This window comes from Piliocolobus tephrosceles, chromosome 6 (assembly GCF_002776525.5).
Source record: "Piliocolobus tephrosceles isolate RC106 chromosome 6, ASM277652v3, whole genome shotgun sequence".
NCBI classification, from domain to species: domain Eukaryota; kingdom Metazoa; phylum Chordata; class Mammalia; order Primates; family Cercopithecidae; genus Piliocolobus; species Piliocolobus tephrosceles.
In genome coordinates this window covers 140877774-140893259 of record NC_045439.1, presented here as the reverse complement: position 1 = coordinate 140893259, position 15486 = coordinate 140877774, and the positions used below count along the sequence as shown (strand labels likewise).

Genomic DNA, 15486 nt, shown 5'->3' with positions numbered 1-15486 from the left:
TAAAATACCTAGGAATCTAACTTTCAAGGGATGTGAAGGACCACTTCAAGGAGAACTACAAACCACTGCTCAATGAAATAAAAGAGGACACAAACAAATGGAAGAACGTTCCATGCTCATGGATAGGAAGACTCAATGTCGTGAAAATGGCCGTACTGCCCAAAGTAATTTATAGATTCAATGCCATCCCCATTAATCTACCAATGACTTTCTTCAAAGAATTGGAAAAAAACTTCTTTAAAGTTCACATGGAACCAAAAAAGACCCTGCATTGCCAAGACAATCCTAAGCCAAAAGAGCAAAGCTGGAGGCATCAACGCTACCTGACTTCAAACTTATCTACAAGGCTACAGTAACCAAAACAGCATGGTACTGGTACCAAAACAGAGATATAGACCAATGAAACATAACAGAGCCCTCAGAAATAATACCACACATGTACAACCATGTGATCTGTGACAAACCTGACAAAAACAAGAAACGGGGAAAGGATTCTCTATTTAATAAATGGGGCTCGGAAAACTGGCTAGCCATAAGTAGAAAGCTGAAACTGGATCCCTTCCTTACACCTTATACAAAAATTAATTCAAGATGGATTAGAGACCTAAATGTTAGACCTAAAACCATAAAAACCCTAGAAGAAAACCTACGCAATACCATTCAGGACATAGGCATGGGCAAGGACTTCATGTCTAAAACACCAAAAGCAATCAATGGCAACAAAAGCCAAAATTGACAAATGGGATCTAATTAAACTAAAGAGCTTTTGCACAGCAAAAGAAACTACCATCAGAGTGAACAGGCAACCTACAGAATGGGAGAAAATTTTTGCAATCTACCCATCTGACAAAGGGCTAATATCCACAACCTACAAAGAACTCAAACAAATTTACAAGGAAAAAAAACAAACAATCCCATCAAAAAGTGGGCAAAGGATATAAACAGACACTTCTCAGAAGAAGACATTTATGCAGCCAACAGACACATGAAAAAATGCTCATCATCACTAGCCATCAGAGAAATGCAAATCAAAAGCACAATGAGATGCCATCTCACACCAGTTAGAATGGTGATCATTAAAAAGTCAGGAAACAACAGGTGCTGGAGAGGATGTGGAGAAATAGGAACACTTTTACACTGTTGGTGGGACTGTAAACTAGTTCAACCATTGTGGAAGACATGTGGTGATTCCTCAAGGATCTAGAACTAGAAATATCATTTGACCTGGCCATCCCATTACTGGGTATATACCCAAAGGATTATAAATGATGCTGCTTTAAAGACACATGCACATATATGTTTATTGCGGCACTATTCACAATAGCAAAGACTTGGAACCAACCCAAATGTCCATCAATGATAGATTGGATTAAGAAAATGTGGCACATATACATCATGGAATGTTATGCAGCCATAAAAAAGTATGAGTTCATGTCCTTGGTAGGGACATGGATGCAGCTGGAAACCATCATTCTCAGCAAACTATCACAAGAACAGGAAACCAAACACCACATGTTCTCATTCATAGGTGGGAACTGAACAATGAGAACACCTGGACACAGGATGGGGAACATCACACACCGCAGCCTGTTGTAGGGTTGGGGGAGGGGAGAGGGATAGCATTAGGGGATACACCTAATGTAAATGACGAGTTAATGGGTGCAGCACACCAACACAGCACATGTATACATATGTAACAAACCTGCACGTTGTGCACATGTACCCTAGAACATAAAGTATAATAAAAGAAAAGAAAAGAAGAGTCCTTCTTTATCTGAATCAATTTAAATGAGAATTTTTGAAGCACTGGTCAGTACACAGGTTCTATACTACCATAATTCAAACTGATCCACATGTTCTTTTAAGTTATATGCATTTTCTTGTAGATCAATGGTCATTTTATTAAAAAATCATAGCATAGAGTTCTAATGGAGCTACATCTAGAACACTAACATAAAGTCCATTCTAAATACAGCTATAAAGAGTAGATATTGCAACTGTCCTAAATGCATACATCCTCTTCCCCCCTCCCTGTCCATCATATCACACCACCCCTTAACCCACATACAGACCTGATATGACTATACTGGAATGAGGTGATTTTTTTTTCTTTTAAAACAAACATATATAACTTACATATCTAAATGAGTAGGGCTGTACCTTTTAAACTAATCACCTTTGGAAGTTACATATGCATTCCAACAGGACACTGAATTTTTCTGGAATCCCTCTTTTAGAACACAGGTTCTCCAGATTTAGTGTGTATAAAAATCACCCAGGGAACAGATTAACCATGCAGATTCTTAGAAATTTGGATTTAATTGGTCTTGAATGGGGGGTTGAAGAATCTGTATTTTTTTTTTTTTTTTTTGAGATGGAGTCTCGCTCTGTCGCTCAGGCTGGAGTGCAGTGGCCGGATCTCAGCTCACTGCAAGCTCCGCCTCCCGGGTTTACGCCATTCTCCTGCCTCAGCCTCCCGAGTAGCTGGGACTACAGGCGCCCGCCACCTCGCCCGGCTAGTTTTTTGTATTTTTTTTAATAGAGACAGGGTTTCACCGTGTTAGCCAGGATGGTCTCGATCTCCTGACCTCGTGATCCGCCCGTCTCGGCCTCCCAAAGTGCTGGGATTACAGGCTTGGGCCACCACGCCTGGCCAAGAATCTGTATTTTTAACAAGGACTCCAGGCAGGTCTTACACAGGTGATCTGTAATAAATAGTGCTTTAAAATAACCTCCAGAGTCAGTTCACAAGCCACACAAGGAATCAAAGACTTTATGGTCAAACTCTGTGTGTACATCTATATAACATGCTGAAGGTTTATTTTAGCTTATTCTTTCAAAATCTTCACTTTTCCTGATTGAATATATTAGTACAGATATGCAAGGACGTGTCTATGTGCAAACAACATACCTCCATAAAAGAGATTCCTAAGCTCCAGACATCAGAATGAATTCCATACTGCTCCCCTGAAATCCTTTCAGGCTGCAAGGAATCAGAAGGGAGCTTGTGAGTTGATGGATGCTACTCAGGAAAACACATACACCAAAATGAGCTCAGAGCCACCAATATCTGCATAGCATTTTGCGGATGACCAAACAATTTTACATGTGTGTATATAAGTATTTGTGTATATAGTATAAAATCTATAGAAATTATATATAGATATATTCTTATTGAATCCTCTCCAAGTCCCTCTGAGGAAGACTTTGGAAGCCATTTCACAGATGAAGAAAATGGAGGCTCAGAGTAGTGAGGTAATTTAGGCAAGGTCCTAAGTAGTGAATGAGCTGAGATTTGAATCCAGATCCTCTCCCTCCAAATCCAGTGATCTTCATTGTGGAGTAACAAATTATACAACATTATATGATATTACTACTTATTTGCATTTTGATACATGGGTCTGGAACAGTAGGGTTTCTTTTAATTTTTTATTTGGAAATAACTTTAAACTTACAGGAAACTTGAAAAAACGAGATGAGAGCAAAGCACATTCCTATTTCCTTTACCCAGATTCATCTTTCATTCCACTGATCAGAGTTTCTTTGTATATGAACCAAGAAATAGTTTGAAAGGTCCATTTGGGACTCCGGGTCCTCCACGCAAGATGTATAGCAAATACCTGGTCTAAAAAAGGCTACATAAACACTCTACTTCAAAAGGAATAATTTCATACTGAGTGGATGCTTCCTGAGCTATCTATCCCTCTAGGATTTAGCATTCAGTACAGTACTTCATAGAAGGCTTTGGAATGAACACATGAACAAATGAATAAGAGAAACTGAAGTTTCACAAAGGTGGAATGATTGTTAAAGGTTACAGGCTAATCATGGCAAGGCTGAGATCATAACTTACACCCCAATATCCAATTAAATAGATACCAGGATGTATTCATACAGAACTGGCTAGCCAGCTACAGGAATAACATTATTGTCACCATCATTACTATCATCAACAACAAAATTATGTGTGCATTTATTAAAGAATTTCTGTATACTAGGCCTTGTTTTAGTGTTTTTCATGCATATCTCATTTCAGATTCACAAACATCCATGTAACGTTCGTACTATTTTATCATCCCCAATTAACAAATGAGGAAAATGAGGCACAGAGAAGTTTAGTTTACTTTACTAACCATTATGAGTGCTGTATCCACTATACAAGAAGGATAGTAATAGTTATCATTTAATGACCACTCACTAGTGTCAGACACTGGGCTAGGTCCTTTGGGTCTTCTACTTCACAATGATTCTGCAAAAGTATTATTGCCCTCAATTTACAAATGTAAAAACTGAGGCTTAGTTAGTGACATGTTCAAGTCTAGAGCTATGGGTTAGCATTAAATGCACAGTCCAGGAGTGGAGCCAGGATTCAAAGCCAGTTTGTCTGACTGCAAAATTAGAGTTCTTTCCAGTGAGTCAAAATGACCCCACAACTAGAAGTCAGAAGAGCCAAGCACAGCCTTGAGTTGGTCAGTATTTCTCAATGTGCAGTCTTTGGAGCAGCCATCACAGAACTGCCTGAGGTGCTTACTATTAATACAAATGAACCTCCAGAATCAGAATCTCTGGGGATGCGGCTAGAGATCCTCACTTAAAAAAGTAATTTCTCTGGGTGATTCTTTGGTACACTTAGCTCCAGTCACTAAATACTTCCATGTTCCCTAGAGAGACAATGACCTTTCAGATCTCCCTGCTTTCCTCTTCTCTGCTTAATGACCATGTCTCACACAGATCCTGTTTGAAGGTGAAACCTTTCTCTACTCCTACAGCAGAATTATAAAGTCCTGCTTCTGTACTTCATTAAAATGTTGTTCATATCTTATTATTTATCACACTGTGTTATAAAATCATCTGTTTTCTAGTTCATTTTTCCTAAGAGGCAAAGAGTGTACCAGGCAGACATACCTAGTACCTTGCTGGTATACTATACTAGTACCTTGCATATCTGTTATGCAAGGATATGCAGTCAATGCATGCTGACTGAAGGGATGTAATACATGTTTACTGCATGAACAAACAAGTTCCTTAGAGAGTTCTAATATAACTTCCTCATACATTGCTATTCATGTCTGTCAAGAACTTCTAACAAACATGAAAATCCTAAAATCCTCTAGAATTATTAAAGAAATAACTAAATGTTGCCCTGACCTTTTTTCCTTCCTCTCTCCATTTCTTCATTCTACTGATTGACAGGTACCAAGCATTTCATCCAGAATACAGAAAAAACACACACACACACAAAAGTGGAACCCACATACAAAATATTTGGGCAGGATCAACAAGGAGGTTAAACACACTCATTACATTTGCCCACTGAACTATCAAAACAAATGCAAACTGTAAGCTGATAATAAAGCATAGAAAAATTAAACTAAATTTAAAAAGAAAAAATAGAAAAAGTGATAATGTTCACAGATACTAGATGGCAAATAAGAGAACTCTTTTAAGGGTCAGATTCTGATGACCTCTTATTGGGGAAATTATTCTTTCAATAAGCTAATGAAACAAGATTACTGCTGTGATGCAGTATTTGAGCAAAAATGTTCAACAAAAACCAACAGCAAGCTCCACGTGTCTATCCTAAACAACTCTTAAGGTGGATAGGGACTGGAAAATGTGCCCAGGCCCCTGGAAGTGATTTAGACACAAGATGAGCACCAAAACATTCTGAATTTATGGAGCCAGGATTTGATGGCCCGAGGCTGCACAATTCAAAGCTGTTCTCACACTTGAAGCCAAGGTGGCCTGCCCTGTCCTCTCCCCTCAAAAACAAAACAAAACAAAACCAACTACCAGGTACCATGTTGTTGACAGAATATCGGTGATGGATATTTAGCAGTTAAAAAGCTAAAACTGAGGTTACTCTCTCACATGACAGCTGTCATCAGTGTGAAAAGCTAAATAATAGGAAAAACATGACTCTTGTCTAAAATATCTTTGCAATGAGGTTTAAGTGACAAGCAAACAAAATGAAACAAAAAAACCCTGACCTGTTCTTAATAAGACCAGTAAAGAGTAGTGATGATCTAATAAGTAGAATTTATAGAGGATCTTAAAGGGCAGTCCTTCTGGCACCCACACTATACTCCCTCCAGATGCCCTCTGTAACTCAGCCTTGACAAGAATTCACATTTAGTTAACTAATTCCAGAACTGTCTGTTTACAACAAGATTTGTCAAAAGCAGGAAGATACCAAGGTATATCCCTTATCTCCTCCAAAAAAGGAATTTCTGTTCAGACTCAGGCTATGTAGAAAATTAACAAAGTAGGCATGAAAACTTCACACTAGTGTATAGTTAAAATATGTATCACAAGTGTTAAGGATTTTTTCTTTTTTTTTTTTTTTTTAACATTGGCAAGATCCTTGTGTAGGCAGACAGAACATTGGTTAAACAGGACTCTGAAGTTAGACTGCTTGAATTCAGATCTATCTTCCAGTTCACCAATTCTCTCTTCTGCTGTGTCCAATATGTTGTCAAATACAGTGAGTTTTAAATTTTAATCTAGAAGTTTTGTTTAGAACTTTAAAAATCTGCTATGTCACTTTAAAAACGTGTGATCTTAAGTCTGTATGCATCTGTTTCTGCTGCCTGCTATTCCTGCTGATCTTTCTCAGGTGGCTTTGCTGTCTTGTGTGCCCGGTTCTCTTTGCTTGCTAGTTTTTCGTCTTGAAAGAAAAACTTCGGAGAGGTTCTCTGAGGCCTAAGGTGGAGACCACCTCAAACCACTTCTCAGTATGAAGTGCCGTGTCCAACCTAGGACATGTATGCATATACCCAGGGTGCAAATCTATACCAGGGCTAGACTATAGTCACAGCTTGTTCCACTTTTCCTGTTTCTTCTGCTTCTCTGCTTAGATCCAGATGCCTCCTCTTCAGTTTCCTGGGACTGGGGGAAGAGGAGCAGTTTTAGATCTAGTTTACCCTTACACTGAGGTTACCCATTTAGGCTTCTAGCAGGGAACAGAGAAGATCTTCTCTGAGACCTTCTGACTTAGGTGGGCTCTGAAGCTTGGCCGCTGACCCTCTTGCCTAACTGTAATTCAGGCAAATGCCCTCAGGAATAAGCAGAGATGGGGATCCCATTCTACTTTCCTCTCTGTAGTAGGATTTCATTCAAAAATTGTGCTGGGAGTAGCCCACTGTCTTTTCAGCTCTTCAGTGCATTTGAGATGGTTAAAAAAAAAAAAAAACTTAGCACATTTAAACAGAAGAGTTTATCTAAATAACTTAGTCTGCTATTAGCAGAAACTAGAAGCTGATGTCCTAATTAAATTGCCTTTTACTATGTGCCAACTCTGAGACCTTGGGTTACAGATATTTTGACCTTTGTTTTCCTCATCTGTAAAATGAAGACAGTAATAATAAATAATAGCAGTAATACGTACACCTCCTGGGGTTGTGTGAAGACTGAATGAATCCTGTAATGTGCTTCAGTACACACCACATGAGAATGCCCAGTTAATGCTAGCCTCCTCCCAGTCACCACCACTACCATTACTACCACTGCATGAGCATAGACATTGAGTTGGGTCATGCAATGTGTATGGGTGTTATTCCAAGTATCCTTCCAGTCACCACCACTACCATTACTACCACCACATAAGCATAGCCATTGAGTTGGATCACGCAATGTGTATGGGTTTTATTCCAAGTAAAGACAATTTCCAAGAATTGGAATAGCTTGGGCAGATAAAAACGTTCTGGAGATAGGAATGGTTATTTAGATTGACTTTCTGATCCCAAGGGCCAAGTATTTGAGTAAGAGTTTTTCATTTTAAAACTTCAGTTAATGATAGCAATAGCGTCAAATTTTATATTTGATTTTTAAAATGATAGTAAGCCAGAAAGACTGAATAGTTAAAGTTTTAGGAATTTCTATCTTAAAAACATAATAAAATTTTTAGTAATTAGAATTGCTGGGCCGAGTGTGGTGACTCACACCTGTAAGCCCAGCACTTTGGGAAGCCAAGGCGGGTGGATCACTTGAGGCCTGGAGTTTGAGACCAGTCTGGCCAACATGGTGAAACCCCATCTCTACTAAAAATACAAAAATTAGCCAGGCGTGGTGCTGCATGCCTGTAATCCCAGCTACTCAGGAGGCTGAGGAGACAACCCAGGAGACAGAGATTGTGGTGAGCTGTGATCATGCCACTGCACTCTAGCCTGGGGGACAGAGTAAGACTCCATCTCAAGAAAAAAAAAAAAAATACAGAATTTCTGAAAAATGGTTAATTTAATATAAGCTCTAAGCTTCTAGACCCCTTTTATAAACCTTACGGATAAAATCCTTTTAAAATGTGGTTGAAAATCTTTCATGCTTCGGATGAAGGTATCTATTAAACCTATTAATTATCTGGCCCTAAAAAAACAGTATGTCCTTGAGCATGACAATTCACTTTTCCAGGTCAGTCTCCTCACTGGTCAATGGGGAGGCTGGATCAAGATGACTTTTCAAGTCTCCTATAAGCACATTGCTTAATGTGCCCATACTTGGTTTTTCTAAATGACTAATGATGTTACAAAAGCTTCCCTGTCCTTTTCCTAATTATCTTTCCTATATCTTATACTTCCGATTACAGAATAAAGTGAGATTATTCACATATGCAGGGCTATTTCATTCTGATATATTTTCTTTTTAATATTTGAGTAGCCTAGCTGGCTGTATTTAAGTAATTTTGGCCTGTCTATACCTTGAAACACAAGCAAGATTCGTAATATGAAAAGTTAATTTGCGTAGAGGTGTTTATAGTATTCTCTGATGGTAGTTTGTATTTCTGTGGGGTCGGTGGTGATATCCCCTTTATCATTTTTTATTGCGTCTATTTGATTCCTCTCTCTTTTCTTCTTTATTAATCTTGCTAGCGGTCTGTCAATTTTGTTGATCTTTTCAAAAAACCAACTCCTGGATTCATTGATTTTTTGGAGGGTTTTTTGTGTCTCTATCTCCTTCAGTTCTGCTCTGATCTTAGTTATTTCTTGCCTTCTGCTAGCTTTTGAATGTGTTTGCTCTTGCCTCTCTAGTTCTTTTAATTGTGATGTTAGAGTGTCAATTTTAGATCTTTCCTGCTTTCTCTTGTGGGCATTTAGTGCTATAAATTTCCCTCTACACACTGCTTTAAATGTGTCCCAGAGATTCTGGTATGTTGTATCTTTGTTCTCATTGGTTTCAAAGAACATCTTTATTTCTGCCTTCATTTAGTTATGTACCCAGTAGTCATTCAGGAGCAGGTTGTTTAGTTTCCATGTAGTTGAGCGGTTTTGATTGAGTTTCTTAGTCCTGAGTTCTAGTTTGATTGCACTGTGGTCAGAGAGACAGTTTGTTATAATTTCTGTTCTTTTACATTTGCTGAGGAGTGCTTTACTTCCAATTATGTGGTCAATTTTGGAATAAGTGCGATGTGGTGCTGAGAAGAATGTATACTCTGTTGATTTGGGGTGGAGAGTTCTATAGATGTCTATTAGGTCTGCTTGGTGCAGAGATGAGTTCAATTCCTGGATATCCTTGTTAACTTTCTGTCTGGTTGATTTGTCTAATGTTGACAGTGGAGTGTTGAAGTCTCCCATTATTATTGTATGGGAGTCTAAGTCTCTTTGTAAGTCTCTAAGGACTTGCTTTATGAATCTGGGTGCTCCTGTATTAGGTGCATATATATTTAGGATAGTTAGCTCTTCCTGTTGGATTGATCCCTTTACCATTATGTAATGGCCTTCTTTGTCTCTTTTGATCTTTGATGGTTTAAAGTCTGTTTTATCAGAGACTAGGATTGCAACCCCTGCTTTTTTTTGTTCTCCATTTGCTTGGTAGATCTTCCTCCATCCTTTTATTTTGAGCCTATGTATGTCTCTGCATGTGAGATGGGTCTCCTGAAGACAGCAGATTTATAGATTCAATGCCATCCCCATCAAGCTACCAATGAGTTTCTTCACCGAATTGGAAAAAACTGCTTTAAAGTTCATATGGAACCAAAAAAGAGCCCGTATTGCCAAGACAATCCTAAGTCAAAAGGACAAAGCCGGAGGCGTCACGCTACCTGACTTCAAACTATACTACAAGGCTACAGTAACCAAAACAGCATGGTACTGGTACCAAAACAGAGATATAGACCAATGGAACAGAACGGAGCCTTCAGAAATAATGCCACACATCTACAACCATCTGATATTTGACAAACCTGAGAAAAACAAGAAATGGGGAAAGGATTCCCTATTTAATAAATGGTGCTGGGAAAATTGGCTAGCCATAAGTAGAAAGCTGAAACTGGATCCTTTCCTTACTCCTTATACGAAGATTAATTCAAGATGGATTAGAGACTTAAATGTTAGACCTAATACCATAAAAACCCTAGAAGAAAATCTAGGTAGTACCATTCAGGACATAGGCACGGGCAAGGACTTCATGTCTAAAACACCAAAAGCAACGGCAGCAAAAGCCAAAATTGACAAATGGGATCTCATTAAACTAAAGAGCTTCTGCACAGCAAAAGAAACTACCATCAGAGTGAACAGGCAACCTACAGAATGGGAGAAAATTTTTGCAATCTACTCATCTGACAAAGGGCTCATTTCCAGAATCTACAAAGAACTCAAACAAATATACAAGAAAAAAACAAACAACCCCATCCAAAAGTGGGGAAAGGATATGAACAGACATTTCTCAAAAGAAGACATTCATACAGCCAACAGACACATAAAAAAATGCTCATCATCACTGGCCATCAGAGAAATGCAAATCAAAACCACAATGAGATACCATCTCACACCAGTTAGAATGGCAATCATTAAAAACTCAGGAAACAACAGGTGTTGGAGGGGATGTGGAGAAATAGGAACACTTTTACACTGTTGGTGGGATTGTAAACTAGTTCAACCATTATGGAAAACAGTATGGCGATTCCTCAAGGACCTAGAACTAGATGTACCATATGACCCAGCCATCCCACTACTGGGTATATACCCAAAGGATTATAAATTATGCTACTACAAAGACACATGCACACGTATGTTTATTGCGGCACTATTCACAATAGCAAAGACTTGGAATCAACCCAAATGTCCATCAGTGACAGACTGGATTAAGAAAATGTGGCACATATACACCATGGAATACTATGCAGCCATAAAAAAGGATGAGTTTGCGTCCTTTGTAGAGACATGGATGCAGCTGGAAACCATCATTCTTAGCAAATTATCACAAGAAGAGAAAACCAAACACCGCATGTTCTCACTCATAGGTGGGAACTGAACAATGAGCTCACTTGGACTCGGGAAGGGGAACATCACACACTGGGGCCTATCATGGGGAGGGGGGAGGGGGGAGGGATTGCATTGGGGAGTTATACCTGATATAAATGATGAATTGATGGGTGCTGACGAGTTGATGGGTGCAGCACACCAACATGGCACATGTATACATATGTAACCTGCACGTTATGCACATGTACCCTAGAACTTAAAGTATAATAAAAAAAAAAAAAAGAAAACAAAAAAAAAAAAAAAAGAAAAGTTAAATATATTCGTAATACGAAAAGTTAAATGTTGTGCTTATAATTAGTGAACAAGACACTTTTGGAATGCAGCTTTCATGAACTAATTCACTCGTCTGGCACTGTGTGAGGTACCTATGTCATAGTGTTGTGAGCATTTAAAAGTTAATGTATGTAAGAAGAGTGACTGGCACATAAAGCTACTTAAATGTAAGCTATTATTATTACTGATGTTATTATCACTGTACAGAAGTACGCATGAATATAAAGTGAGGGAAATACGTAAAATGAGGGTATCAAGTGACTTCTAATTACATATTCCTGCAATTTTTTATTTGTCCTCTTCCCCACTTCTTCACCCTGCCCCATGCCTTCTGAGTCTTTGCTCATCCATTCACAGTGATCTTTCTCTTGTGCAAGCACCCTTTTCACATACTGTTTGAATCATCAAATTCGTACACTGTACATCTCATTTTCTTTTCTTTTTTATTTTTGAGATGGAGTTTCACTCTTGTTGCCCAGGCTGGAGTGCAATGGCGCGACCTCAGCTCACCACAACCTCCGCCTCCCAGGTTCAAGTGATTCTCCTGCCTCAGCCTCCCGAGTAGCTGGGATTACAGACATGCACCACCACACCCAGCTAATTTTTTGTATTTTTAGTAGAGACGGGGTTTCTCCTTGTTGGTCAGGCTGGTCTCAAACTCCTGACCTCAGGTGATCCACTCGCCTTGGCCTCCCAAAGTGTTGGGATTACAGGCATGAGCCGTTGTGCCCAGGCTGTCTTATTTTCTAAATGTATGTTTGGTACAACTTAAGTCTTTATTATGTCACACATAATGCTGCTACATATAATATGTTTCCTGTTTCATCCAAGTCTTATCTAGATTATACAATGGTTCCACTGTACCTGACTGACAGCACAGAAGATGCTCAGTAAATGCTGGTTGATTATTGAAGGTGCTCAGTTTCAGATACAGCTTTCACTGGCATAGATCGGGGCTGGCAAACTTTTTCGGTAAAGGGTCAGCTAGTAAATATTTTTCATGTTATGAGCCATATACTTTCTGTTGCAACTGACACAACTACTCAACTCTGCCACAGCAGTGCTAAAGTGGCCATGCATAATATACAAGCAAATGGGTGTGGACATGTTCCAATAAAACTTTATTTACAAAAATAGGCAGTAAGAGCTTAGAAGAGTGATTAGTACATTGTTCCAGTGAATTGAAATTGGCCTGAGAACTGTAGTTCATGGATATTTGACATAGGACTCATGTAGAACTCAAAATTATAAAATATACCAGCTAAAACGAGAACCAGTTGTGGTAAAAAAAAAAAAAAAAAAAAAAAAAAAAAAAAAAAACTCAGCTCTTTTCTCTCAAGAGACTCTCAACAGATAAAAGGTAGGGATTAATACATGTCCTATAATAATATAGGTTATTTCCACCTCCCCCCCCATCTCCAACCTCACACCACGTAGGTAAGTACTTGGCCTTGGCCAATAAGAGCCTCCTACTGAACTGAGCAAAGCATTCACTCTCCAGCTATCATTGCTCCTTTTCTAGGTATCTTACGCTTTTTATAGCTTGAACTACAAAGCTGACGACTAGAATTCACTCACCTAAGAAGCAAAGCAATTTTAGTTTTGTCAATCTGAGCTAACATTTCATAATTTTAATCCTCATATTTTCAGTTAACAGATGGATGCATCACATTCACCCATAAACAAAAATAAAAAACTAATTTCTTTAATGTACACCTGGGAAAGACAACTGTAATCTGGATTTGTACATTAAAATATAATGCAATTTAATTATCAGAGGAATTTAAAGCTACTAAGAACATGCTGGTTAGTTGAGCAATTGTTTCATTTACAGTCATGTCCCCCCACTTTTTAAAAATTACAGTGTTTCATTATCTTTCAAAGACTTAAACCTTAGCATTCAGTAAGGCTATAAAGGTGGTTCACCAATCTCATCTAACTTGGTAGAGGAAGTAAGGTGATTACATTTTATAAAAACAGATATGATGACTTCAGAGGTTAATTTTTTGTTTTTCCTATTATTATACTTAAACAAGAAAGTATGAACTTTCTTTAAAAACCATGCAAGAAAAAATGAGCTATTTTGGTATCTGAATGAAAAAACAAAGTTTTGTGTTGTTCTGGGAATAAGGTTTAGGTTTAGAATTAGGTTTAGAACAAGGTTCCATCCCTAAATCTTTAATCAAGATAATATATAAACACAGAATACTGAGAATAAGACCCACAATTTTATCCATACTAACATCATTTAATTTCATGATATATTAATGAAGACTATTAGAGATGAAAGCGACTACCTAAATAAATTTAGAGCTTTCTTTTTTTTTTTTTGAGACGGAGTCTCACTCTGTCGCCCAGCCTGGAGTGCTGTGGCCGGATCTCAGCTCACTGCAAGCTCCGCCTCCCGGGTTTACGCCATTCTCCTGCCTCAGCCTCCCGAGTAGCTGGGACTACAGGCGCCCGCCACCTCGCCTGGCTAGGTTTTTGTATTTTTTAGTAGAGACGGGGTTTCACCGGGTTAGCCAGGATGGTCTCGATCTCCTGACCTCGTGATCCGCCCGTCTCGGCCTCCCAAAGTGCTGGGATTACAGGCTTGAGCCACCACGCCCGGCCTAGAGCTTTCATTATAAAAAATTATCTTTCAGTTGTTACAGGAAGACAAAACTTTGCTCCAAAAATAATACTAGATAAGTTTCCTGTTTAATTTTTTTTTTTTCCCTCTGACTCTCAGGGTGACTATGAAAACGCATAAAGTATATTTATGAAAACAAATAACTTCCCTTACTCAAAAGCCAAGTCTACATTGGTCTTTGAAACAGACTTATGCTTCTACTTGTTATTGTTGGTAAGTTTATTTCAGTGCAACTAAATAATCTTACAATAGGCATAAATAACAACTAAACAAAATATAGAGGTATAAGTTCTATAGAGAACTGCCCCCTAAACCCTTACATTCAGAGATCCATAAATATAATTTGGCTACATCAGTAATTTAATTTTGATCTGGTGACAAAGCATGTTCATATTCCAAGAAAAAACAACCAATTTTATTGACTGACATTTGGGTATATTTGAGGGTTAATTAAATAAGAAATGTGGAAAAATGGCCAGTATGCTACAAGGTGCAATTTTTCTGTAGGATTAAACTTCAAACCTCAGCGATTTCACACTTGAACCAACCAGTTAAGTCAACAAAGTCAGATAAGTTGATAGCTCCTGTAAAAACCCTAATGTCTTTTAGAAAGATTTAAAAATCAGACCATGAGTAGATTGACTTCATAATTTATGATCTGCTAGGCTAAAGCTGTGGAATTAATTCAAGAATTATACATTACCAAGTACATAAAGATAAAGATGTTGGTTTTAAATGTTATTTTTGCATAAGTTTACTTACCGCCATATAAGCATTTGTTCCAACATACGTCTTGGCTATAGAATTCACCAGCTATGAGACAAAACAGTCTGTTAGAACAATATAAAGATAATGTGGAAATAAAATGGGCAATTATTCCTCATTTAACCTACAATCATCATTCGTATAAATCAACTAAAAATTATGTAAAAGGGAACAAATTTATCTACAAAGGCATTAAAAATGATTAAATCTCTCTTTTCTTTTGAATGTGATTTCCAATTTAAACAAGCACAGCATTACAGTTTATAGCAGATAACCTTAAACAATTCACTTAAGCAGGATGCTTATCGCTTTAGTACCCCAAACCCGCCTGATATAAAAAGTCAATTTAAAGCAGAATTTGAACACACTCAATTTTTAGTCAGATGGCTCAAGATGTGAATGAAGCCCTATGCATTACTAGAATGAAACGAACACTAAATACGCTGGAGGGATAACAGACTTTGACAACTCATAATACAACGATGACCTTCGCTTTGGTTTTCGTGTTTGGCTGAGAGTAAAGGTGGCTGCAATTCAAATCAACATCACGGCACGCTCACG

The 15486-nt window shown here is 38.1% G+C and overlaps 1 protein-coding gene across 20 annotated transcripts in view; it reads right to left on the bottom strand.

Annotated features, from left to right (window-relative positions):
* MAP2K5 (mitogen-activated protein kinase kinase 5) overlaps nucleotides 1-15486 on the bottom strand; it is a 273801-nt gene that overhangs the window by 105864 nt on the left and 152451 nt on the right. For 14 of the 20 annotated variants that reach the window (XM_023220742.2, XM_023220744.2, XM_023220756.1 and 11 more), the window contains 2 exons: nucleotides 14923-14973; nucleotides 2912-2983 (listed from right to left, as the gene is read on the bottom strand). In XM_023220742.2, the coding sequence (XP_023076510.1) occupies nucleotides 2912-2983; nucleotides 14923-14973 (123 nt within the window). The remainder of the gene's footprint in view (nucleotides 1-2911; nucleotides 2984-14922; nucleotides 14974-15486) is intronic. The other 6 variants (XM_023220745.1, XM_023220746.1, XM_023220748.1 and 3 more) reach the window with 1 other exon arrangement.